This window comes from Fonsecaea pedrosoi (genome assembly GCF_000835455.1).
Source record: "Fonsecaea pedrosoi CBS 271.37 unplaced genomic scaffold supercont1.3, whole genome shotgun sequence".
Classification (NCBI taxonomy): domain Eukaryota; kingdom Fungi; phylum Ascomycota; class Eurotiomycetes; order Chaetothyriales; family Herpotrichiellaceae; genus Fonsecaea; species Fonsecaea pedrosoi.
The window spans coordinates 2,859,896-2,885,943 of NW_013550613.1; the positions used below are offsets into that span (position 1 = coordinate 2,859,896).

At 51.9% G+C, this 26,048-nt stretch overlaps 9 protein-coding genes across 9 annotated transcripts; 6 read left to right on the forward strand and 3 right to left on the reverse strand.

Moving 5' to 3' along the window:
- Positions 1-195: 195 nt before the first annotated feature.
- Positions 196-2,593, forward strand: Z517_04953 (uncharacterized protein; the record flags this gene model as incomplete). Its single annotated transcript, XM_013430281.1, has 2 exons — positions 196-280; positions 333-2,593. The coding sequence occupies 2 exons, from the start codon at positions 196-198 to the stop codon at positions 2,591-2,593; spliced, it is 2,346 nt and encodes a 781-aa protein (XP_013285735.1).
- Positions 2,594-2,755: 162 nt separating this feature from the next.
- Z517_04954 (uncharacterized protein) lies at positions 2,756-5,157 on the reverse strand (the record flags this gene model as incomplete). The annotated part of the gene is made up of 3 exons (XM_013430282.1): positions 2,756-4,771; positions 4,819-4,985; positions 5,055-5,157. The coding sequence occupies 3 exons, from the start codon at positions 5,155-5,157 to the stop codon at positions 2,756-2,758; spliced, it is 2,286 nt and encodes a 761-aa protein (XP_013285736.1).
- A 442-nt stretch (positions 5,158-5,599) lies between these two features.
- Z517_04955 (uncharacterized protein) lies at positions 5,600-6,914 on the forward strand (the record flags this gene model as incomplete). The annotated part of the gene is made up of 2 exons (XM_013430283.1): positions 5,600-5,651; positions 5,707-6,914. The coding sequence occupies 2 exons, from the start codon at positions 5,600-5,602 to the stop codon at positions 6,912-6,914; spliced, it is 1,260 nt and encodes a 419-aa protein (XP_013285737.1).
- A 1,011-nt stretch (positions 6,915-7,925) lies between these two features.
- Positions 7,926-11,678, reverse strand: Z517_04956 (uncharacterized protein; the record flags this gene model as incomplete). Its single annotated transcript, XM_013430284.1, has 3 exons — positions 7,926-8,990; positions 9,062-10,243; positions 10,320-11,678. 3 exons carry the CDS (start codon positions 11,676-11,678, stop codon positions 7,926-7,928), a joined length of 3,606 nt encoding a protein of 1,201 aa, XP_013285738.1.
- A 916-nt stretch (positions 11,679-12,594) lies between these two features.
- Z517_04957 (uncharacterized protein) lies at positions 12,595-14,175 on the forward strand (the record flags this gene model as incomplete). The annotated part of the gene is made up of 3 exons (XM_013430285.1): positions 12,595-13,024; positions 13,074-13,161; positions 13,215-14,175. The coding sequence occupies 3 exons, from the start codon at positions 12,595-12,597 to the stop codon at positions 14,173-14,175; spliced, it is 1,479 nt and encodes a 492-aa protein (XP_013285739.1).
- A 799-nt stretch (positions 14,176-14,974) lies between these two features.
- On the forward strand, positions 14,975-17,133 carry Z517_04958 (uncharacterized protein; the record flags this gene model as incomplete). Its single annotated transcript, XM_013430286.1, has 2 exons — positions 14,975-16,514; positions 16,568-17,133. 2 exons carry the CDS (start codon positions 14,975-14,977, stop codon positions 17,131-17,133), a joined length of 2,106 nt encoding a protein of 701 aa, XP_013285740.1.
- A 1,119-nt stretch (positions 17,134-18,252) lies between these two features.
- Z517_04959 (uncharacterized protein) lies at positions 18,253-19,740 on the forward strand (the record flags this gene model as incomplete). Its single annotated transcript, XM_013430287.1, has 1 exon — positions 18,253-19,740. One exon carries the CDS (start codon positions 18,253-18,255, stop codon positions 19,738-19,740), a length of 1,488 nt encoding a protein of 495 aa, XP_013285741.1.
- A 106-nt stretch (positions 19,741-19,846) lies between these two features.
- Z517_04960 (uncharacterized protein) lies at positions 19,847-20,505 on the reverse strand (the record flags this gene model as incomplete). The annotated part of the gene is made up of 2 exons (XM_013430288.1): positions 19,847-20,322; positions 20,379-20,505. The coding sequence occupies 2 exons, from the start codon at positions 20,503-20,505 to the stop codon at positions 19,847-19,849; spliced, it is 603 nt and encodes a 200-aa protein (XP_013285742.1).
- Positions 20,506-21,100: 595 nt separating this feature from the next.
- On the forward strand, positions 21,101-25,753 carry Z517_04961 (uncharacterized protein; the record flags this gene model as incomplete). Its single annotated transcript, XM_013430289.1, has 1 exon — positions 21,101-25,753. One exon carries the CDS (start codon positions 21,101-21,103, stop codon positions 25,751-25,753), a length of 4,653 nt encoding a protein of 1,550 aa, XP_013285743.1.
- Between the last annotated feature and the right edge of the window lie 295 nt (positions 25,754-26,048).

A 26,048-nucleotide genomic window follows, 5' to 3' on the forward strand; every position in this document is an offset into this window, starting at 1 on the left:
AGTTTGCAGGCCAATCTGGATGAACGAGACACGGACATCTGAACGGCGCACTGGCCATCGCCCACATTCCTACTCCTACATTCCAGGCAAGGGACCCAAACAACAGAGCTAGTCGAAGCGCGACCGAAGACGGGTAATTGTTTCTATACGGGAACTAGAGGTGAGTGAAGCAGGACAAGAGGTGGAAACGACAAGATGCGGCTTACAAAGTGTGTCGTCAGGTTGGACAATGTTCTGCTGGTCTTACAGGGCATTCTAGCATTGTCTGCTGCTCAATCAGGTCAGTGCTGTGGTCATGATCTCGAGATCCTCCAATACTAACTGCGCTACAGTTTCGACTCTGCCCGATGGTTGTTACCTTACCTCGTCCATCGTCTATGGGAACACGACCACATCAAGCACTGTCACTACCAGTGGGGGCCTGTCAACCATATCCACGAGTTCAGGAGCTTCAATATCTGGTTCTAGCAGTGTTGCCTCGTCGTCATTCTCCTCTTCGAGTACGTCTTTCAATCCCTCTACTACAACGAGTCCCACGGTGCCAACCACAACAATCCCGTCTCCGACCTCAAACCCGTTCGTGATCACTGTCAGTGGTATCGGCAATAAACTGAGAGCTCGTGCCATGGACTATGTGACGTTCAACGGTGGCAATGCTTATATCTCTCCTGACGAAGACGTTGCTACTATTTTTGTTCTCACTGTGAATGGCCACTTGAAAACTGGGAATGGCGATGTTGGCACCACCGGAAATACAGGCACATTGCCTCTCGTCCAGTTTTTCGACTCGACTCAGCCGAGTGATTATAGATGGTCTTTCAACGGGACAAGATTGATGTTTGGGGATACGACATTCTCGGCGACTCCTAATGGGCGGCTGTATGTGGTTTTCCCTGGGAGTCAGCCGCTTGAGGGAGCTATACCAATTACCATGGCCGCCGACTTCGTTGATGTTTCGACATCGAGCTCAAGTCTGGCCAGTTCGACAAGCCCAAGCACTACAAGCATAACCGAGCAACAAACGAGCGAGACTAAGCAACAGACTGCCGGAAGCACCTTTACGACCAATATAGTCAGCTCGTCGCTCACCAGCACGGAGTCAAACCCGTCCTCTGGCACCACTACGACGACGACGACGACGACGACGACGACGGAAACACCTGCAAGTTCGTCACAATCCACACAATTGACATCCACCAGCATGAGTACCTCCTCGTCATCGCCAACGCAATCAGTCTCTGCGACTCTAACGACTCAGTCTTCGGCACAACCCACAAGCTCGCCACTGTCCTCAGCAGCGCAGCCACCGTCCTCATCCTCTCATGTATCGTCTCTCTCAGCCACGACAAGTAGTGAAGCAGCTTCTACTGTCTTAACTTCGTCGCCTTCAAGCCACGCAACAAATACTCCAAGCAGCCTGGCGACAGCCTCAGCCTCATCGAGCACAACGAGCGTAACTGTTGAGGGAGGGGCGTCAATGTCCAGCTCAACGTCAAGGCTTTCATCCTTAGCGACGACAATCTTATCGAGCGCACCGCCAACAGACTCAAGCAGTGCATCTACTAGTCTCTCTCCAAGTTCATCGTCTAGTACAACGAAGTCAACAACCACGGTAGCTAGTCAGTCCACATCCGTAACGAACATTTCGTCCAGGCCGGGCACTATCAGCTCAACTACGATCTCCACGTCTTCTTCCACCATCACTACCACAGGCAGGACCAGCACCAGGAGCGTCTCAACGGCGAGCTCGTCTTCCAGTCCCATAGCCACTCCGTATCCCGCCAAACGAGGACTGACCTACCGCAATGTCACCACGCTTCAATTCTACCCTCCCCCATCACCCTACATTTCGTGGTCGTACAACTACTACTCGCTGCCCAACGCCAGCGACGACGTCGGTATTTACCCTTCGTCCCAATACCGCTTCATCCCTCTCTTGTACAACGACGCCGACTCTCTCACGTCCATCTGGGCCGCCAACGTCAACTTTTCCATTGCCAACTACGGCACCGACGCCATCTTCGGGTTCAACGAGCCCGACGCCAACTTCAACGGCCAGTCGGCCAACATGCCCGTGGCGCAGTCCATCCAGGGCTACCACGACTTCATGCAACCGTTCGCGGGGAGGGTCAAGATCGGCGCCCCCGCCGTGACCAACGCCGGCGGCGGGCTCACGTACCTGGCGCAGTTCCTGGGCAACGCGACGCAGCAGAACCTGACGATCGACTTCCTCAACATCCACTGGTACGCGTCGCCCTACAACATCGACTACTTTGAGAGCTACCTCGCGCAAGCCTACAATTTGTCCGTCAGTTACTCCCCCGCCGGTGCTGCCGCCCCCCTCCCCATCTGGGTCACCGAGTTCGGCATGGACCAGGACTTTTACGACCAGCCCACCACGGCGCAGTTCCTCAAGAACGCCACGCGCTTCATGGACGCCCAGACCTGGGTCGAACGGTATGCCTGGTTCGGCAACTTTCCAGGCGGCTACACCACCTTCGGCACCCCGACGACGAACATGCTCCTCAACGTCGACGGGAGCGCCCGCAGTGTCTTGGGCGATGTGTGGTATTCGTATAATGGGACCAATTAGCCTTTTTTTAATCCGTGGAGTCGATTCTTTTTTATATGTGTTAGGGGAGATGACGGTGGGGAGTTTGGGCGAGGAAGGCGTCAGGGGTGAGAGGAGAAAAAGAGAGACAGAGAGAGAGAGAGAGAGAGAATGAAAGAACAAAATTGATTCTATTCTATATTTCTAGCACCGCTCAAAGACGCGATACAGGCCCTTGAGGTTCGCCACCTCGACGACGCCCTTGAGCATCCCTTGTGTCGCCACGATCCTTGACCGAAAGGCCGGAAAGAGGACGTGCTCGAGCGCGTGTTCAAGCTCTGTCCTTCTCTTCTCTGTGGCTTCATCGGGGTTGTCTCCGTCGTTATCGTTGTCGTTGTTATCGTCGTCTCGCGCTGGCGAATTGTGAGGAGCTTCTGGCTCGCTTCCCCCATCCTGCATCTCGTCCTCCCCGCGCTTCGCCTTGTCCTGGCCTTTTGTCGTGTGCTGCTGATTCGGTTTCGGTGCTGGCAGCATCTCGGGCACGTAGAAACTGGCCAACTCCCGCAAAAATGTGCGGAAACAGCCTTCCTCCTCGGTCCAGTTCACGTAAGGGCCCAACCTCAGTAAGAACGTGGGCAATTTGGCCATGCATGGCGTATACCCTTTCACCAACAGTGGGATCGTCTGCAAATGGCCGTCCTCGGAAATCTCGAGGGAGAAATACTCCGCTAGCATGGCTCGGCTTTTCATGAGCTGTTCGTATACCTTGTCCACGACTTGGTCTTTGTCCAGACCTGCGCAGGTCGGGTCGATCGAGATCTGATGTTCGGCCGCGATATCTAGAAGCTCCTTCAGGCTAGGCGCAGGCTCCAACTGGATGAGCCCAAAATTGCCAAAGTCAGTTAGACCAACTTGATAGAAGAACTCGTTACATGTCATTCCGTAGTCAACAAGGTACAACTTGACGCCCGACTGGATGGCTGCCAGTCTTCTGTTGCTATCCACAACACCGACGTAGGTTAGAGAGGCGAATACTTCGGTCAGTGCGTTGTGCATTGCATCACGGACTTCGGCTCGGAGATCCTTCACGGATGTGAGGCGTATTTGGACTTGTTCTCGATCGGTTGTTGCGTACCGTATGCCCGCAGTTGTCACAGTCTCGTCTTGAGATGTTGAAGTTTGCAAGGCTGGCGGAAGCATCGAAGTGATTTTTCGCATTTTTGAATCAGTCCGTACTAAATTATTTTCATAGGGCTTTTTCGAGGTTGAGGTCCTTCTTGAATTGGTGTCGTCCGTAGCAGGAGTTTGGTCCCCGGTCGTGAACCTCGGATTCATTGGCGTCATGGGTGTGACCCCAGGAAGGAGTGTCTGAGTCTTGAAAGTCCTGCTAGTATCGACCTTTGCCAGACTTTCCCGGATGTTTGCACAAACCAAGTCAATGATTTCGTCTTCGTTCAAGAAGTGGACTTCTCGCTTCGTGGGGTGTACATTGACATCAACTCGAGCAGGATCGATGTCCAGGCTGAGGTAGACAAAGGGATGTCCACCTTTAGGAAGAAATAGCTGGTACGTTTGCTCGATAGCTTTCTTGACAGCTGATGATTCGACCGACCGGTTGTTGATGAAGAGAAGTAACATCGTTCGTTTCGAATGGTAGTTTGCATTGGTCGCATAGCCAGATGCTCTGAAGCCCCAACGTGAATCATCGGTGCCGAACTCCATGATCTCTTTTGCAATACTTGCCCCATATGCTTGCCTGAGTCTGTCAATTTTGGTGGCGGCAGCGGCTACTGAGAAGCCTATACCGGTCTCACCGTGCTTTTTGACGGAAAACGCAACACCTTCGCGGTGCACGGCGTATCGGGTAATGATATCAAGCACCTTTGCATATTCTTCCGACGGCGATCTAAAGGCCCGACGACGGTTGGGGATATTGTAGAAAAGGTCTTCGACAGTGATCTGTGTTCCCGGCCGACCAGCACAGGGCTTCGGGTCTGAAGATTGACCAGGTTTCGGGGCGGAAAGCTTTCCATCTTGATAATGTGCCTGCCACGCACAGCTGGAGTTCGCAGTCCTTGTAGTTACTCTGAGGTGGGCAATATGGCTGATACTGGCAAGGGCTTCTCCTCGAAAACCGTAGGTGCCAATGGACATGAGATCCTCGAAGTTCTTCAACTTGGAGGTGGTAAACCTTTCACAGAGAATGGGCAAGTCATCTTTCTGTTGGATATCAGCTTCCGAAACCTTGTACAGTTTCAGGACCGCACCTCGATTCCATGGCCATTGTCGGTAATCTGCAACAGCTTGAGGCCGCCATCTTTGACCAGAACCTCGATAGAAGTGGATCCAGCATCGATGGAGTTTTCGAGTAACTCCTTGAGAGCATTCACGGGGGCGACGATAATCTCGCCCGCGGCAATTTTGTTGACGACATCTTGATCAAGAGGCTTTTAGAGCACAAGTCAGCATGATTGCGTACTCCCAGCCCCGGAGTCTATCCAACATGCCTTGATACGAGGCGGAGCCTCAGGAGGCAAGCCTGCCTCTTCCGCCGTGCGCTTGACACCTCGCGGGGGGACTGCGTCGACATCCATAGCCTCGGCCATTGTGTGTAGTACTCAGATGCGGAAGGGTCTGTTAGGCTTTGCTGACAAGTCCATCGTCAGCTGAGAAGTGGTGACTTCGAGATGGCATAGTGCTTGCCTAGAGAGATGGACTTGGACTTGTAAATACAGGCGAGCCGCATAATGTGGGGGAAACGCGACGTCACATGCCCTGGACTGACCATAGAGCCTGATCTTTAGCGAGGCTTCCCTCCTCCACCGCACCCAAAAGTGCAACTAATCCACAGCGCTCGACCTCTTTTTTTTTGGTTTGTTGTCGAAGGAAATCCTGCGAGCTCCCATCTGTGTTTCTCCTGCAAGGTCGAGAACAAGACATCCGGAGGAGCGGCCTCTTCCGCTCAAGTCACGAAAGAGAGTCTCTGGCCCATGGACGAACACCGGTAGCACGAGCAGCAGCAGCAGCGCCGCCCGTAGACCACTCACCATGGCTATGAACTTTGTGACGTTCAATCAGGACTACAGCCATTTGGCTGTAGGTACGTGACTGCCATGATTCCTCGGTCACTGTGTGCATGAACCTAACTCCCCTAGGCACCTCGAGAGGTTTTCGCATCTTCACCACCGAACCGTTTGCAAAGTCCTTCGAATCCCGAGATGCCGGCAACGTTGCTATCCTCGAAATGCTTTTCTCTACCTCTCTGGTGGCCCTCATCCTGTCTCCGAGAAGGCTCCAGATCAAAAACACGAAACGAGACCTGATAATTTGCGAGCTCACCTTTCCCAACGCCGTCCTCGCCGTACGCTTGAATAGAAAGAGGCTGGTGATTGTGCTGGAAGATCAAATCTACCTTTATGATATCCAGACTATGAAACTGCTGTACACGATTGAGACCTCGCCAAACCCTGCAGCTATATGTGCCCTTTCTCCTTCCCAAGATAACTGCTACCTGGCATACCCGCTGCCTCAAAAAGCGGTGGCATCGTCCTTTGCTCCACCTTCACACGCTCCACCCAACAGCACACACGTCCCTCCAACCACCGGAGAGGTTCTGCTGTTCGATGCCGTCAAGCTAGAAGCCATCAACGTCGTGGAAGCTCACCGGTCTCCACTTTCTTGTGTCATCTTCAACAACGAAGGAACTCTGATGGCCACAGCGTCGGACAAGGGCACTATTATTCGAGTCTTTTCGGTTCCAGATGCACACAAACTCTATCAATTTAGAAGGGGCTCCATGCCTTCCAGAATCTACAGCATGGCCTTCAACATAACCTCGACCTTGCTGTGCGTGTCCTCGGCCACAGAGACTGTCCACATTTTCAAACTGGGTCCACAACACACCCGGGCAACGGAAGAAGGAGAGGAACCTGCTTCACCCAGTAAAATGAGCAGTACCGCAAACCGGAGATTGAGTCAAGGTAGTGACACTCTCGTAGACCAACCGGTCGACGAGGAGGATGGTGCGGAATCCCCAACTGCAATGGCCAACCGCAAACCCAACGGAACCTTCATGGGTCTCCTCCGAAGGACGTCGCAGCATGTAGGAATCAATCTGGCCTCTACAGTAGGAGGATACCTCCCGAAAGGAGTCGCTGAGATGTGGGAGCCGTCAAGAGACTTTGCGTGGATACGACTGCCGCGATCCAGCTCGGGTGCTCCACCGAGTCAGTTACGCAGCGTGGTGGCCATGAGTGCCAATTCGCCCCAAGTCATGGTTGTAACGAGCGAGGGGAATTTCTATGTGTTTACCATTGACCTGGCAAAGGGAGGTGAAGGGACTTTGACGAAGCAATACTCGTGAGTGGTTACCTTTTCCCGCTATCTTGTTTCAGCGTGCTGACAGAGTCTAGGGTTCTTGATATAAATGATAAGATGGGGACATCGGGGATGGATTTTTGACTTGCACCCACGCAATGATGATGATAAAGAGCAGGCTTTACAGTCGGCCAAGGATCAGATATTGACGTGCACCCAACTTGTGATATTTAGCGCTGGCGTTTCGGCGTTGTGATATACGAAGGAAGCACATTTAATTATTGCAAAAGCAATAATACCGAGCGGGAATGAAGGGAAGGGAGGGCAGGCAAGCGATAATGGGTTTTACTTTTCAAAAGATGAACGAGCTGGAGATGCAATGGCCCACTCCGACTCGACTCGATGTGAAGCCGCCGTAGAAAATTGGTGGATTTGACCTGAGAATCCAGACGAGATATCAAACACAGCACTAGTGAATGCGATTGTGGATCGAGGAGTTCAACTATGTAACTATGTGTGTTTGCTGCCAGCTAGCTAGCACTCTCATAACTCTCCTAATTCTCATTTGAGAGATTTTTCCTTTCCGCTCTGACTCTGGCTGGCTGACATGCTCGTCCAGCCTAGTGAAATTCGAATGCCATCCTCTCGTTGTCCCTGACGCGACCAAGCCGGAGCGCACCTCGGAGCCTGATAGCCTCGATATAACTTACAGCAACAACAACAGTGGCAGCAGTAGCACTGCAAGCCCCAACAGCCGCCCCTCCTTTTTGAGGTCGTATTCGACAATTGTATGCCATTCGCTGGATACAAGTCCCAAGTCCCAATCCCAAACGAAGAAAGGGCCAGCGAACTTCACCTCGACCCGAGTCCCGCAATCAGCAGCATATTGTAGAAGTTCACTGACTTTCTCTCTGCCTCAGGGAAACTGAGGTAGTTGAACAGCGGCATTCCGTCAACCCCCTATCCTGGTCTTAGGAAAAGAGTCGATTGGCCGGGATATATGTCACCGCTTCCAGTCGCAAAACTCAACCTCTAGGCTGCGATATCCTCCGACGCTTCACGCATTAGCCAGCTCCATGTAATGTTCGGGTTTCCCGTGTACAGGCTCTACCGAGTCCATCTTCGGCGTTGCTCGTGAGATTTCCCATCCCGGCTCCTCTCTCACCACGGGGGTCATATCGGCGATTTCTGGTTGGCATTGAATCGGCAATCCAGCCTCGAGCGTCGACTCCTCTTTGAGACCAAGGGCTTGCTCGAAAACAAGTTCGGCACCGTCGACAATGTCAAGAACCTTGTCTCGCATCGCTTGCCGCTCTTCAGGTCCGATCTCTTGACGTATCACCACATTAGTATACTCTCTCCGGATGTCTTCAGAAATGCCTTTGAGACTGCCGACTAAAGTATCTTTCAGCTCCTTCAGCATCTGCGTGATTAGTTTGCGGACGTCGTTGGCGACATCATCAAACATGACCATCTTCTTGTCCTCCACGTACCGCTCCATTGCGTCCCTCATCCGTTTGAAGCACCCTCTGCCTTCCTCACGGGCGCAAGCGTTGTAAACTTCTTGCATACGGTTAGACATCAGGGGTTCAAACTCCCGATTGAAGGTGCGTTGTTGCTGGGTTACCCAACTATTCGCATCCTTGATTATGACATTCATCTTTTCTTTATACACGGGTATCTGTTGCTTGAGCAGCTCGAAAATGAGCGCAGAGACACCGTTGCGGATAGCGTGGCCCTCAACATCTTCGTGGAAAACGGTAATCCTGTTAGCTACGATCAGCGGGAGTTGCCTGAAGATGATGGGCAGGCTGCGACTGAAAACATATTCCCAAGGTCTGGCGAGTTGTCGAATCAGTGGTTCGATTAACTGCTCGTTGAAGTTGTGACAGCCTCGGTGGTTCGTAAAGCATCCATCGCGGCGAACCACGGCTCTATACGTCGACCAGTGAAGACCTCCTGCGGCTGGATTCTCCTGATTGACAGGCGATCCCCATTTGCGAGCAATTTCGGCTGCTTTATTTTGCGCTGCCGCTGTCGCGCTGGCGTACGCTTCAAAGACTTTGCATTGAAGCTGGTCAGAAAATTCATCAACACTTGTGCCACATGCATCTTCCAGGGCCTAGCGACGGTCAGTAAGAATAATCTCCATGCGCACAAAGGCGCTGATTACTGGTTACGCAGAAAACTTACCGAATCAAGGCTGTTGAGCCTCTCTTCAAGAATTTGGGCTTCTTGGTCTAACCGCATCGCCGCAAGCGTATTTGCAACATTGCCATGCGCAACCCATAGACGGAGAGAGTTGAGCAATTGAAACAAGCTGGTAAGAAACTTGCGAGAGGATGCTTGACGCGCAGTAGCTGTCAGGTGCACGCAGTGAGCTTGCAGGGCCGGAACTTCCGTCTCCTCTATGTGCTGAAACCCTGGAGGAGCTTTGTCCCTTTGAAATCTGCCCATCAACTTCTGATACGCACGAGAAGATACGCAGAAGACGGGTAAATTGCGAGCCACTTCGTCGTAATCGCGGGCATCCATGCTGGGGTCGAAATTCTCTGGATCATCTTCGTCGGCCAGCTCTTGATCTAGTTCACGGATACCAGCAGCATAATCACGAGCAATTACACGTCGTGCATACTCGTTCCGACCTTTGATACACTGTGCGAGAATCTCTGCGGAAATGCTCTCCTGCTGTGAGTCGAATTCTCCAATTTGAGCCTTCAGTGTTTGAATCTCCTTATCAATCTTGCGCTTCTCGCTGCGCAATTCTTTTTTGGTTCTTGTGATCTCGGCGATCTTGGTTGATATATCGTGGTCTGTAAGTGGCTGCATATGACCGTCACTGGGGTTTGATGATGTGTCTTCTGACCCGATATCGCCGGCACACTCCTCGCTGCTAGGGGAAAGGTCACCGTCAGGACCAGGCTCGGTGAATTTTGACCAATTCACCTTGTGGCTGATCATTTCTGAGAATTTTCGCTTCAGAAATTCTCTCGGGGGCCTGGTGACACTTGCGTCGTCTCGCAGCGTTCCCCAGACTTCAAGTTCATCATCCGCGGAATCTAGAGCAGCATCAACTTCATCCTTTCGGCGTTCAAGATCTGTGATCTGCTCTGTGGATACATCCTTCTGCTTTGATAAATCTCCTTCTTCTGCCAACATGGTAGCCTGCTCTTCCGCCAGATCAAGAGAATCCTGAGCCTCAGTGACCGAGATCTCGTCGGACCTACTGCAGACAAAAGTAACTGAATTGAGCCCTCCATCCATCTTCAATTGACGTTTGAAAGAGTTGCCTAGTAGGGTCTTTGCAGATTTATCGTTAACTGCTCTTGTGATGGGTGCAACAATCAAGAGTCCGGTACACTGTTTCATGTATTCCTGCGATGACATCAATATCAACGAAACCTCGTATGAAAAGTGTAAGAAAGCCGAGGTACGCTGGTCGATGACTTACTTTAGCGACTGCTGCGCGAGCCTGGTTGCTATCATGAACTCCTGGGAGATCGACGAGCACTGCACCAGTGGCTAGAGCAGGAGCCATGACATAAAGTTTGACAACCCGAATCAAGGGCCAAAACTCCGCCTCCTTCTCATGCTCTGCCCGTTCTTTGAGTCCAGCAGTCTTCTTCTTACTGTCCACAAAAGGTTGCAATTCCTTTTGGAACGTGTCAGCATTGCTCGATTCAATGCTGAGCTTAGCGCCTAGATAGGCAACGTTCTCATGCTCCATCAATGTTTCGATGGGTGCCTCGTCAATTTCCTCTTTAGTTAGCCATGGATATATTGCCTTCACTTGAGCATAGGCGACAGCAGAGTCGGAGTCTTCGTTCATGTTGATCTGGCCCGGCTGATCGCGGAGATCTTGGAAGAGAACTTTCAACGTTTTCCGCCAGTCGTCCCTTGAGATAAATTCGATCTCAGCTCTATATGGAGCACCTCCGTCGTTGTTGTAGCTGATTTCTGTCACAACAGCGGTACAAGCTTGCATGCAGCTGGTCGGAACTAAACGTTCTTCGTCGAGCACGGCATTGATGATAGAGCTTTTGCCTGCGCCAGTCGCGCCGACAATACCGATGACCGTTTTGGCAGGGATAGCTTGGGATTGGACATTCTTAGTTGCTTGAGACATTCGGCTTACGTCTGGATCAGAGACTTCTCCCAGGGTTTGCTTGATCTTCTCCAGCAACTCTTGGCCCTTTTCAACGCACTTCTCAAGCTGCTCAGGCGTGCGGTCATCGAAGAGGTCAGACATAGTTAAACGAGCAGTTGCGCAAGCCTGGGAACGAGGCTTGTCTTGAAGATCGCTGCGATGACACATACTGTCGGCCGGGCCGTTGTAGGCAGGGATCATTTTGTCCTGGAAACCGGAAGATGATTCCCACCGCGGATTCGCACGTTCTGTTCTGGGACTTAATGAGCGAGGACTGAGCTTGATAGCAGAGAAGAATCGTGCGCAGCTGTTAATGCTGCTTTCTCGCGAGGCAAGTGTAGATTGCGGTGTTTCCTCTGAGGGCTGTTTTCCTGGACTAGTGCTCTGTATCTGTTTCAAGCCTCCCAATTGTTCGCTTACGTGTTGAGGGGCGCAGCCACAGACTTTCTTCAGTGCATGGTGCACCAGGGCATCAGTGGCCTTTCTTTTACCAGTGACTTCGTCACGCAGAATTCCGAGGACAACCAACTCACCAGGATGGTGGCTGATTAGTGAGGTGGTGTTGAGGGATTTCTCAGTGCTTGTAAGTTTATGTTTGGGAGAGGTTGCCTCAACTCGTTTAGAATTGATATCGTTTCTGCTGAAAGATTCGAGTGCATACATGTCAGGTGAGACGAGACCAAGACAAGACTAGGCGTGGCATGAAATTTCGGCTACCATTTCACAATCGGCTCACCTTCGCGATAGGATCTCGAGGTTCAGTAGGGAAAAGGAGGAAGAACTGAGGTTGAACTCTCTCGAGTCGGCATGAAGGTAGACGGAAATCTACCAAGGGTGCTTACAGTAAAAATCACCTTATGAGTCGATGGTCACGTTGAGAAGTTGGCGTTAGTGAAGAAAGAGGTGAGTGGAATTGGTGAGAGAGGCAGGAGCGGCATCAACGCGTCACGCGTGTGGACGAACGCGTCTGTTAAATGGCACGTGAGGGGCCAAGCCACAGCGCCGCGCTACAAACGGCGGATCATGAGGACACAAGCTGTAATTGACTAATGGCCGCTTTTCTGCTTCGACGTAATAATGCCAAGAATGACAAGTATCCAAATAGCCTGCGGTGGTGGAATCACTCCACTCCTCACAGCCACCAGCCAGTGCTACGCCTGGGTGACGCCTGCAAAGTGGATGACATGAATAATTCGACCGAACAATTCAGCGACGTCCCATTGAGCAATTCCGAGTACAGCAGGTCATGTTCCTGATTCAGCCCAATATGCCTTTCGCAAAGATCGGCCCGCCATCTCCTCAGGGCCTGCGAGCCGCCGCGCCGCCTTCGGGTGATCCTCGGACAAGTGAGATCATCTATCTACTTAGACTTGTTTTCTTCTCTATGAAAAGGATGTTTTCCTTGCCGCATATTTCTTTGGGACGCTGAAGATAGTAGAAGACTGTGATCGAAATCTTATGTCTCAGTCACATTAAATGTCCCGGAATCCCCAGCTTCGTGTTTCAGGCACATCTAGCTGAGCGTCAAACCATTCGATCCTCTTCGGAAAGTCCCCCAAGACATACGAAACCCGGCAGAATGCAGGTCAATAATTCCTCGTCGTGTGGAAGCTCCACGGTCGTCCTGGAGATGCCCTTGAGATCTCACCAGCCGGAGGAGTCAGGAAAGAGCCCGCCTGTCTACGAGGACATATCAGCCGGAGCCTTGCCCGCTCCCTCGACTGCTACGCCTCAATTACAGAAATGGAACTCTCCCAGAATCAACATGTGGCGCTGTCTCGGGACCTTCTATTCCTTTATCATCTTAGGTGCCAATGATGGTGCATACGGAGCTTTGATACCCTACCTCGAAACATTCTACGGGGTCAATTACACAGTTATCAGTCTCATCTTTCTGTCGCCAATAGTGGGTTATACGATGTCTGCACTTTTGAACAACTACATTCATACAATATATGGACAAAGAGGTGTTGCGTGGATCATGAGCACCTCCCATTTGTGCGCTTATAGTGAGTACGCTCATGTTAAATGCCGTCCATGACTAACCTGGCGCCATAGCTATCATATGTGTTCATCCGCCTTATCCTGTTTTGGTAATAGTGTTTATTCTTGCCGGGTTTGGCAACGGCTTGGGCGACAGCGGATGGTGGGCTAAAGTCACTGATCGTCTGGGGTCAAGAATGCTGATTATGTTTACAGGAATGCCTGGATTGGTGACATGGCCAATCCAAACGAAGTGCTTGGCTTCTTACATGGCTTTTACGGTCTTGGTGCAGCCCTCGCTCCTCTAATTGCGACAACACTAGTTACCCAAGCGGGCTGGCGGTGGTACGAATTTTACTATCTCATGGTGGGTGCAGCATTTATTGAGGTCATAGTTCTTGTGGGGACTTTCTGGAAAGCAGATGGTCGGGCCTATAACGCCGAGCACCCTCAGACTGCCGACCTCGATACCTCAGAATCAAGCACTCCGACCACCTCGGATAATGCGGTCGCCGCTAGTCAAGTCGACAAGAAACAAAGCATTTTTTCAAGGCTCAATCCACGTGGCAAAAGAGCAAAGGGCAAGAGCAAGACTCTGGAGGCGGTCAAGCAAAGAGTAACCTTGATTGCCTCGGTGTTTCTGCTTATATATGTGGGTGTCGAAGTCAGTGTTGGCGGTTGGATCGTGACCTTTATGTGGCGTGTCAGGAAAGGCTCGCCGTTTGCCTCTGGGCTCACATCGATGGGCTTCTGGCTCGGGATCGCCGTCGGTCGATTGGTACTCGGTTTCGTTACCGCTCGGTTGTTCAGATCGGAGAAGCACGCGGTCGCCGTGTACTTGTTGTGCAGCGTGGCCCTCCAGTTGATGTTCTGGCTCATTCCGAACTTCGTCGTCAGTGCGGTCATGGTTGGCTTGCTGGGCTTTTTCCTAGGACCTCTCTTCCCCGCAGCCATTGTGGCGCTTACCAAATTGCTCCCGAAGAAGCTGCACGTACCCGCTGTGGGGTTTGCCGCTGCTTTCGGAGCGAGTGGTGCATGTGTCTTGCCGTTCGCTGTTGGAGCGATTGCGAATGCCAAAGGAGTCAAGGTGCTACAGCCCATCATTCTGGCTGCCTTGGTATTATGCCTGGCTGTGTGGTTGCTGATTCCCAAGCTCCCGAAACAGAGAATGGCCTGATCTGTTGGAGGTACTTTCCAATCAAATCGATTTGATTGAGGCCGCTATTTATAGCAAAGTGCCTGCGGCTCTTCGCAGCGGCGTACTTGGTATAGGGTTAGCCGCAGATCTCCCAATGGCGGGGATCTCATGCAGGTCATCGACGGAAGGAATGTGCATTCGAGGCGCCGTGATTACGAGATGGGCGTTTGGTCTTGCGGTGTACATCTAGCATCCCCTATACACCCACCTCCTACCTCATTTGCCCGTCAGGGAATTATTGAAGAACTTTGAAGAGATGCGAAGGAGGAAAAAAGGGGGAAATGGCGCAAATGGCGCAGCCTCAAAAAGTGAAACAAGTGGAGCCGAAAGGGGAAGCGACAACCGAGATGCGCTAGTCCTAATATGGAAACACGGGGAGGCAAGGGATATTCAGCTTCGTGACCAAGTTTTTCTTTGCCAACGATTCTCGACGCCCCTTGTCCATTATTCGTATTCATTTCAACGAATTCCGTCTTTGCATCTCTCTGCATCCTACAATTTGTCCCCATCATGATCATCTTTGCGCAATCTTTTAATCTCATTCCATAGACTAGTCCCATTATTTCTATTGGCTGTCTGCCCTGAAGGCGTAAAGGGGTAAAAGGCTGCCCCTTTGTCGCGTCTGGAACGCGTGTTTCGCCACCGACGACATTGTTTCTTGTTATTTTGGGAATATCGACTTAGTTGACATCTGGCTTGAACATCTATCCTGGGTATTGGGTATTTTTCAAACAGTCTACAACACAACAAACCCCTCCCGATGCGATCTCCTGGAGGCATGTTTACTCCAAGGCATGCGCCCTTGAAGGAAGGGCGTTCTTTTCCAGGCCTACCATATGCTGGTCCAACACGACGGAGTCTACGATCACGGCAGGGTCTTGTTATTATTATAGTACTCCTATGCATTCCCCTAATATATCTTCTCACCTCTGGAGGCACAAGTTCGACGATTCAGCCGCAAATCGTATCGCCTCCCGATAGATCGAAGGAACTATCATCAGATCATGATCCCGTATTCCGAGCATCTCCAAACGGGGCCTCCAATCAAGGGCAGTCGTCAGACAATGTGATTGTGCACGACCCTACAGATCCGAAATCAAATCCTGAGATGAGGTTTGAGGCTCCTCCGGTTGAGGCCCCAGTGCAAAACCCGAAGACCCGACTGCAGCCAGAATCCGCGGATGAAGGGCCTGTTCTCTCGAAACAGGATGATGTGGCTGCACAACCAAAATCATATTCTCCGAAAGGATCCGGCCATTCAGGTTCAACCAACCCATCTACTCACTGGAGCACATTCTCAGAACGCCCGAAATTCGAGAAGGCTCTCGCACGAGTCATCAGTCTTCTTCCGGGTGAGATGGAGGGCAGAGACTTGCTACGCGCTGTTGAAGGTACTGGGAAGGAGAAACTACGAGAAATGGGTCTGCGGGTTCGCGAATATAAAAAGTTCTTTGAGGCTTGGGAAGAGCTTCACCTCACGTTCGATGAGGAAGGTGGCAGCTATGTGCGAGACGACGTTATCCAATATCTGCGACACCATCAGCACCAGCCCTCGGCCGACGACATTGGCGAGTCCTCTCTAGCTCAGACCATCCACTCCTACGAGGCGTACCGATACTTTTTGGTCAAGTTCGGCCAACTCCTCTTCCCGTGGACAGCGCCTTACTTCCCTGATCATATGACCCTCCACTCCCATTTTAAAAAGGGGGGTAGGGGTATCGTCCTGACAGCAGGCGATGATCAGGCTCCTTTCCTGCTCACGATCATCCCCACCTTTCGAAAACTGGGGTGCACACTGCCGATCGAGATCATGTACTTGGGTGACTCGGATCTCTCTGAGGACTACCGTTCTGACCTGGAAAGCCTGGATGGCGTGCTTACTCGGGACATTGCCCAGATGGTCAACGATGAAGGCTGGAAATTGGCGGGTTGGGCTGCAAAGCCATTTGCAATCCTATATTCTAGCTTCCGCGAAGTCATCTTTATTGATGCTGACAGTCTGTTTTTCGTCAACCCGGAAATCTTGTTCGAGGATCCTGCGTACCAGAAAGCTGGTGCCCTTTTCTTCAGGGATCGTCTAATTATGCCTGAATCGAAGAAGCGGTGGTTGCAGCAGATTTTGCCCAAACCGATCTCGAGACAGGTGAAGCAGAGCCGGTTTTGGACGGGCGATAGCGGTCACATGCAGGAATCGGGTGTGATTGTGGTAGACAAATGGCGCCACTTTATCGCTCTTCTCCTGGTAACGAGAATGAATGGACCTGATCGAGACGGCAATAAAGACGAAGGCAGAGTCGGCATTTACGACATGGTCTACGGTAGGCTTTGTCTAATATTCTGTTCTGGTAACCCTTACTAACGAACTCTGCAGGTGACAAAGAGACCTTCTGGCTTGGTTGGGAGCTTGTGGGAGATCAAGACTATGCCTTCCATCAAGGTGACGCTGGCACAATGGGCGTCGTTCAGGACCCGAAAGAGGAAGAAAGGAAACCGAGAATGGTGAAAAAGAAGAGGCCGGTCATGGACGAAAATGGTCAGCCCAAATTGGACGAGAATGGGCAAGAGATGACGGAAGAATACGAGGTCGCTGAAGAGCCCGAAGAGCACGAACCCGAGGAACGACCGGAGCCCTCGAACTACACTATCTGCTCTCCGCAGCTTCTTCATTTGGACTTGAATGGCAAACCACTTTGGTTTAACGGCTGGCTTCTGGACAACAAGTTCGCCGACAAGAAACAGAAGAAGTTTGGCAAATTCGAACACTACCTGATTGAACCCAGGGATATCCGAGAGCCGGGCGCTTGGCAACTCGAGGAAAGCAATATGTGCTGTCTGACCACGGACGCAGATCTAAAACGAGATTTTTCACCAGAAGAGAAGGACATATTGAACATGATGATCAATCAAGCCAAGGAGGTCGGTGTCACGGCAGGATGAGAATATCTGGAAAACTCACCACGTTGGAAAGGCCCCGAACTCATTTGCAAGGAGTTTGAGAAAGCATTTAATGAAGGGCGTCATGATTTTTCTTGGATGCGATCTTTGGGATACTATAACATCGCAGATACCAACTTGATTTAGCAAAGTGTCGTTATACAAAATCCTTTTGCAGCCTACAGCCTACAGCCTACAGCCCACAACCGGGGTACGGCGGGTTATCAGTTTGGCACCTGTATTCGACCTGATGCACAAGCAAAGAGAACAGGGCGAATTGAGAGTCAACCTGTCATCAGTCAAACCGACCGTCTTCACAAAGCTTCACCACGTTGAGTGCCTCTTTCTTATCTTGGTCATTTGTTCCACGGAGAAGTTGAGAATCATCCATCCACTCGGTCGAGAGGTGGGAATGGCATAACACGGATATCCCAAGTGGTTCTGGGAAGGGGGAGGATACGAGTCCGTCGGGACCTACTGAGCTGGAAATACGGCGTCTCGGATTTCACTGGGAAGATTCTGGGTTCTGGGTTCTGGCGTCCGTCTGGGAAAGAGTACATCGTAGAAGCAGTTGTACTGGTGTGTGCGTGGTGTTGATGGTGATGGCACTGGGGTTGCTGGAGGCATATCATGCTATCTATGACTTAGGCAGCTGTAGCAGTAAGCTAGGTTGTGGAAAGATATGTGCTCCTAGAGATAGAAACATGTACATATGTCGAGCTTCGTTGAAATTACCTGTAGGTGTTTATGGTTGTATTTGTTCGTTGGCATCTCGCCCGAGTAGTTACATAGATGGCTGTCTGGGCTGGTCAGTCATCCAATCAGACGCCCGGCCTCGCAACTTGAATGGATTTGCTACAGTCTTTCTCAAACATCTTAATAAATGGACAACATCCTCTCGTCGATCTCCTGCAAACTTTCCTGGGTCCTTGCTCTGTACGGGCCCGCCGTCATAATTTTTGATTCCATGAACCTATGAGGCTACATGTGTTGTGTACAGACAATTAACTCGATTGGGATCTTAGCCTCCGGCTCGAGGCGTGAGATTGGGCCATTGATTGGCACCACGACCTCACCGTGAGAAAGATATTAGCCCTTTCGGAAGGTTTGCCAATGGCAGAAATGACAAGCCCTCGACCACAGCACCAGCACCAACATCACCCGTCGCAACAAGAGGGTAAACCCAAGCAGAGGAAAGACAAGAAGACCCCGAACAATCCACTGGTCCGGGGTATTTCAGCGTTCTACACAGAATGGCAAGGTCGTCGTTGTCGCATTGATCCTGCGACTGCCACAGACGACAACGCGACTTTCGTTCCAGCTCCTCGCCATGGTGAAGGAGATGACCCGCCGCTCGCAGCATTAGCTATCGCAGACATGCCGAAGCGGTATACACTCTACCCGCCGCTCCTGCTCCTCCCACCAAACTTCACGGCGCAGAATCCGCGGTGGACGGCATTCTACGACGCGCTTGACGAGCACGACAAGGCGGAGCTGTTTCGATGTATCGCCGAGAAAGGGTTCAAGGGAATGGGGATCTCGCGGATCGCAATCAATGCGCCCATCGCGGCCGAGGTCGAGCATGAAGAGGACGTCGAAGACGCCACCAACTTCCGCGGTCCCGTCACGACGCAGAGCGCTACCACCAAGGGACAGAATGTCCTTCGCCATCCCTCAGGCCTGGTCCCGGTTTACGGTCGCTGGGGACCCGTGCTCGACGAGCGACAGCACCGAGGCAGAATCCTTCACCCTTCGGCCGAGGACTTTGACGCCGCTTTCTGGACGAGCGCGACCCAGCACCACGGCATCGTGCAGTGCTGGGCACCGTTGTACACCATGTTCAGCCGCGGGAACATCTCCGAGAAGGCGCGGATTCTGGGCCTGCACTCCCGGTTTCCCGGCCTGACAACTGCTGAACTGCACGGGCAGCTCGGCCTCGTCGATGTGGTCGATTTCTACGTCGGCATCGGATACTTTGCCTCTTGCTACCTGTCAAAGGGCGTGCGACGGGTCTATGGCTGGGACATCAATCCGTGGAGCATCGAGGGGTTGAGGAGGGGATGCGAGAGAAACGGATGGCGGTGCTTGGTACTCCAGGTTGATGAGACAGGGAGTCTGCAAGGGCCGGGAGGCATCAAGGGTATTGTCGAGGAGATTGCCAGGGGTGATCGCTCAGGCGGGGCCGACACAATCGTCAGATGCGTAGCCTTCCTAGGAGACAACAAGTGGGCACGGAAGATCTTGCAGGAGATGCAATGTGAGTATGAAAGGATGGGCTACAACCGAGAGGGAACAGCGTCACGGCTCAACATCAGACATGCCAATCTAGGTCTCCTTCCTTCGGCGCGATCGAGGTGGGAGGATGCTGTCAAGATCGTCACAGGCCTGAGTGAAGATGGAACAGGTGGATGGCTGCATGTCCATGAGAACGTCGATATGCGGGAAATCGACATCATAGGGGAAAGAATTGTGAGAGAAATTGATGGACTGGTACAGCGAGAAGCCCGACGGCCTTGCGCAACTTCTGGCGTCCACGTTGAACAAGTCAAGACATATGCGCCCGGGGTCATGCATTGTGTATTCGATGTCGAGATCAAACCCAATGGCTGAACCTCTTTTTTCCCGTCTACCTCAGTTCTATTTTGTGCGTATTGTTACAGATATTTCCATGCCACGTAGCTGCCACGTAGCCAGCCAGGAACGCCTGCGCAAAAGTTCAGGGCTGTCTCCTAAATTTGAGCGGGATGTTCCTCTCCACAATGCTCTGTTGTTGTTCTCTCAGTATCCGATATTCCTCATCTTCCCTCATGTCGTGTTTTTTGAAATGCTCTATATCTTCGGGGTGGATCAGATCCTCCTCTCTCGTGTTCTCGTCATGGTATTTCTCGAAGTGGTGGATCTCATACTCGTATTCGTCGTCGCCGTGATGGCCTGGGCCTAGTCCAGAGTCTGGGAGTTTCTTGCCGGATCGTATGCCCTCGAGCCACTGGTCACGGGTAATAAGGCCGGTGCTATGAGGGTCAAAGAGTTTGAAGACGTCGAGAACGGCTCTGTCTTTGGCGTCGGCGGGCGTGGCTATCAAAGACTCGTCGTCCAGGCCATATGTTCGGCGCACTTCGTCGGGTGTCCACGCGCCATCGTTGTTGAAGTCATGGAGTGCAAAGAATGAGGCCGGATCAAAGTTGGAGATATCTGTACGTGTCTGTCAAAAACCCATGTCCACTCGACCAGCGATTGATAACACGTACGGTGTTCTTCTTGCATATGGTACAATGCCCAATCTTCCGCAGGATTGGCGAGCTCCTCTTGCGAATGAGAGCCATGAGCACTGGCCAGAGCGAGAACCGCAATGAACGCGGCCACGATAGCCCCCATTGCAGCTGTGAAGTTCGTCTGAATCTAGTGAGCGTGGTTGGAATTGAGGAGGGGCCCCTGGCTAAGGTGGAGTGGAGTGCGTTAGAACGGAGTGGATTTGGAGGGAGTGCGTCTGGAGGGTGTTGGTTTGGTCCCCCCCCCCCCCCCCCCCGGGGGCAGAAAATTGCAAGAAAAGACAGACGGAACAGACGGAAATGTGCGGCTCAAAGGCACTAGGATGATCCCTGGCACAGACGAGGCATCTCAGTAACTAAGGGGCCAGAGGACTTTATCTAGATGGGCGCTTCCCCTTCCTTCCTTCCATATAGTGCATGTTAGAGGGGGAGTGTGACTGCTACAACAACGATAGATTTGATGTATTGAGGTAGGATGGCATCGGGTAGACAAACCCATCCCGATTTTTCAGTCATGTAGTGAATTCGTTTGCTTGCCTGCGCGTTGCCCTTCATCCCCAACTCTCTGTCACCGTGTCTTTCTTCCTGCACTCCCTGGAAAAATTCACTTTTCATCTTCTCATCTATCATGGGGAGATCGATTCGGGCCATATTTCCTCCTTAACTCTTGCATCCTCAAACCTCCTTTCACGCTCGACAGGATGGCGCAGACCGATGAACTCGCTGTCGTGGAGGTCCACAGCTCTACACATCATCTGGATCAGTCTCAGCCAGCCGACCTCACAGACTCCGAGGACGAATTCCACCCTGAGTCGACCGATCTAGATGGCTATGCCGAGCGAGAGGACAACATGGTAACTCTCAACAACTATCTCCTCGCTCACGCCAACAACGACGACCAGACCCTGACCTCCAGCCATGAGAAGAGCGAACAGTCTGACGCGATTATCGACCGAGCCCGTGAATATCAACAAGAACTGTTTGAAAGGGCAAAGGAAGAGAACGTAATCGCTGTCCTCGACACTGGGAGTGGCAAAACCCTCATTGCGGCGTTGCTGATCAGACATTACCTGCAACAAGAACTGATCGATCGAAGTCACGGCAAATCAGCAAAGATCGTCTTCTTCCTTGTCAACAGCGTCCACCTTGCTCGACAACAGGCCCGGTTCCTCTCCATCAACCTGTCACAGAACGTCATCCCCCTGTTCGGCGAGGCCTCGGACAACCTGTGGGAACGGGTTGAATGGGACAAAATCTTTGCTGAAAACAGTGTTGTCGTGTGCACAGCTTCGGTGCTAGACTCGTGCCTCATGAGGTCCAACCTGCAAATAGGTCAGATCTCACTGCTGATCTTCGACGAAGCCCACCACTGCAAGAAGAACCACCCGTACTCGAAAATCATTCGAGATTACTATGTTAAGTGGAAAGGGGACAGACCTCGTATCTTCGGCATGACGGCATCTCCTGTCGACTCGAGGCGGGACATCGATAAAGTTGCTGAGGACTTACAGTCGTTATTGCAGAGCAAGATCGTGACCACGAATAACCTGTCCGTCTTTGACTTTGCGCCTCGAGCCGAGGATGTCATATGGATGTACCCTCCACTAGAGGCTGAATTTGAAACTCCCCTATACTCACAACTCGTGCCCTTATGCGGCTTTGTTGAGGACTTGCAGCCGGCATTCCGTTTCGCGTACACGGCTTCCCGGAAACTTGGCGCGTGGGCTGCAGATAGAGTCTGGCAACACGCTATTCCGACCTCTGAGCACGAATCCACCGTCATGCTTCGCAAGTTTGAACGAACCCAGACTTATAGGGTGATGCCTGACACCGAGAGCCGTGTGGCAGCTTTGAAATCAATCGGCGCCGCCGTCTCGATCATACGAAACCATCGCTTCAAGGCTCCACAGGTCGATTCGGGTTGTGATCTATCTCCCAAAGTGAGGAAGCTTTATGGCGAACTCAAGGATCGGTTCGCCCGTGAAGCTACGACTCGGTCAATCGTATTTGTTGAGGAACGGATGACGGCGATTCTGCTTTGCAGCCTGTTCGAATCACTTGCTCTCCCGAACCTACGACCCGGCGTCCTCATGGGTGTCACACCAGAGTCGAATATGAGGGGTTCGTGGAAAGACCAAGAGGCTGTCATGGAGAAGTTCCGCACAGGAATCATCAACATCATCTTTGCCACCAGTGTCGCGGAAGAAGGCATTGACATACCTCAATGCAACTTGGTGATCAGGTTTGATTTGTATAGAACACCAATTCAGTACATGCAGAGCCGTGGCCGGGCACGGATGAAGGGCTCTATTTTTGTTCACATGGTCGAAAAGGGCAATCAGTCCCAGGAAGCAGAGGTCAATTTTGCCCTGGATCAAGATGATTATATAAGGAGGTTCTGTCAACAGCTTCCACCCGATCGCCTATTGGGTCAGGGCTCGAAACTGAAGCAGATGATGGCCAACGATGCAAGTTGTCGCAGCTTCGAAACCTCTGCTGGCGTCCTTGTCAACTACTCGAATTCGCTCCTACTCCTCAGTCGGTATGCCGAGTCTCTGAGAAAGGTGGGTGCGGTCTCTTCAGAGGTCTACGAGGAGATGATCGACGTCGAAGAAAACATGTTTCGGTATAAAGTTATATTGCCTGCCACGGCTGATGAGCGAACCGCTGCCGTCAAGGGCGCCAAGGGTGAGGCGCGAACAAACAAAACCCTCGCGAAGCGGTCCGCTGCCTGGCATTGCCTTTTCAGGTTGCGCAAAGCCCAACTGGTGGATGAATATCTCAACAGCATCTTCTTCAAAGCGAAACCAGCCAATTTCAATGCCAAAACCGCCGTCCCCCACGACAAGCACGAATACGACAGGAAGGTAAAACCGGATTTCTGGATTGAGAGTGGTGCCACCTCGCCGACGCTGCCAACCGCACTTTTTGTTACCCATGTCTCCGTTGGGCCAAAATCACCCTCCTGGTGCACCGATGGCTTGCTGCTGCTAACACGCACTCCACTTCCAGACATTCCCACATTTCCTGTCTTTGTAGACGATGATATCGAGAAACAGGTCCAGTTCAATCGTCTCAGAGACCCGGTGGCAGTGACGCCGCCTCAGATCGAAGCACTGACGAAATTCACTCTTCGCGGTGTGTTCCACGACGTTTTCAACAAAGTCTACGCCGAGAAATCGACTTCAATGAGCTACTGGCTAGCACCTCCAGCGAAAGGAGAGTTGAAGGAGACTTTTGAGTCTGTTGTTGACATGGACGGGCTTTTAGCGGGGCAAGTCGAAGGCCGTCAGCGCTGGGGAAAGACCATCAGCGCGGCAGAGGCAGAGAAGCAGACCAAGAGATGGTGCAATGCATTTCTCGTTGACCCAAGAAGCGGACGATACCGCTATTTCACAGGGAACATCTTGCCAGGAAAATCTATCTGGGATCCCATTCCGGAAAGTGCAAAATCGGTCCAGAAGAGATTAAAGAGCAGCATCATCGAATTCTCCGACAGCACATGGAAAGGAAAGAGAAAAGATGGCCAATCAACCGGCAGGACGTACGATCCAAATCAGCCCGTGTTGGTCGCTAAGGTTGCCATAGCAGGTCGCAATTTCTTGGAGAAATCCCGGAAAGGTGTAACGCGGCAAGCCATATGCCATGTCGCTCCTCAACCGCTCGAATTGGGCCGAGTCTCGTTCTCGGTGGCCCAAGCTTGTCTCCTGTGGCCCTCAATCCTGCATCGACTGGAGGGATATTTGATCGCCCAGGAGGCTCTTGCGAAGCTTGACCTTGGCCAGGTGCCTCTCGAACTTGCATTGGAAGCTTTCACTCAGGAGGATGGTTCCCTGAGTGACAGGAATGAAACCGGGTTACCAACTCTGAACGAGGCTGAAGTTGGAGCACAGCTCGACGGGAAGGAATTGGGAGCGGCCATGAACTATGAACGACTGGAATTCATCGGTGACGCCTTCCTCAAGATGATGACCACGATCACAGTCTTCAACCGCACCACATGTGACGAAGAAGGAATGCATTGTAAACGTATGGACTTGCTCTCCAACCAACGGCTTTATGACACTGCATCTTCTCCGCACTACGAACTTTTTCGCTACATCCGCTCTGCAGATGAGCGTTGGCGTGACACTTGGTACCCTGAATTCTTGGAGCTCGAGAAAGGTCGAATCATCAAACTGAATGACAGGCACCGCAAGCATGCGCTGGGAAAAAAGACCATAGCTGATGTCTGCGAAGCCACTATCGGCGCATGTATCATGACAAGTCGTCACTTGCCTGCTGAGGAAAAGTTCGACCTCGGGATCAAGGCCATCAGTAGACTCGTGGAACATCCAGACCACGCCATCGCCTCGTGGAAAGAGATCCTACCAATGTACAAGCCGGCGCAGTGGGTAGCAGAGTTGAACGACCCAATTGCAAATGACATTGCGGACAAAGTCTTTGAAGCTACCGGCTATCGTTTCAAACAGCCACGTCTCGCTCGGTCGGCATTTACTCACTCCTCGGACCAGCTCTCACCAGTTCAAGACCTTCAACGCCTTGAATTTCTGGGTGACGCTTGCTTGGATTGGGTGTGCGTGTGGTGGTTATTTTCCACAAACACGACTCGTGGTCCTCAATGGTTGACCGAGCACAAAATGGCCATGGTGTCGAACAAATTCCTCGCCGCATTGGCGGTTGTTCTGGGATTCCACAAACTGGTCTACGCTTCTAGCATCGGTGTTCACGATGTTATAGCCCGCTATGCATCCAAAGTCCAGAATGCCTGGGAAGAGGAGGACGTGAACCGCGATTTCTGGACCCGGGTGGCATTTGGAGGCCACGTACCAAAAGTCCTGGCTGACCTCGTCGAGAGTTATCTGGGCGCTGTGCTCGTCGACTCGGGATTCGACTATCGCGAAATTGAGAATTTCTTTGAGAAGCATGTAAAATGGTTCTTTGAGGATATCGAGGCCTACGATACCTTTGCAAATCGACATCCAACCACGTACGTCCGTTGTCTGGTTGACCAAAAATTCCAGTGTCGAAAGAGTTCGCTCGTTGTCCAGGAAAGTCCGGTGGAGCCCACCACAGACGCCTTGAGAGACAAGAAACAAGGCGACGACCCAGACGACACATTGAGAGGTCCAAATGGCGATGAAGCTGTGTCTGGGGTGGTGATGCACGCAGCTTGGATCGTGCATAGGAACGTGGTGGCCGTGGCCAAAGGACGAGGAGCGAAATACGTCAGAGTCCGAGCGAGCCAGAGGGCTCTGAAGGAGCTGGGCACATTGACAGGGGACGAATTCCGGAGGCGGTGGAATTGCGACTGTGCGAGGAAACGGACCAGCACTACGGAGTGCGAGGGTTAGATTGAATAGGGGCATACACAAGGCTGTGCAACGAGGGCAGAGGCAACGGATCACAGCGTGACAAGTGCCACCGAATTGCTGATTGGGAAAAGGGGACCAAAAGGTCAAACAAGCAAGCAAATAAGCTGAAGACTCTCGCCGAGGCAATGATAAGTAGTTTGCTGGACGCATGGAACCTGCATCTGCAGAGTGAGGTTGTTCGCAATAAGTCTGTTTCCAACAACTTTTAAGGAAAAGAAGTTGAATGAAAGTCAATGAAATAAATCCCCGCGTGTCCATGTACTCCTCTCCTCTG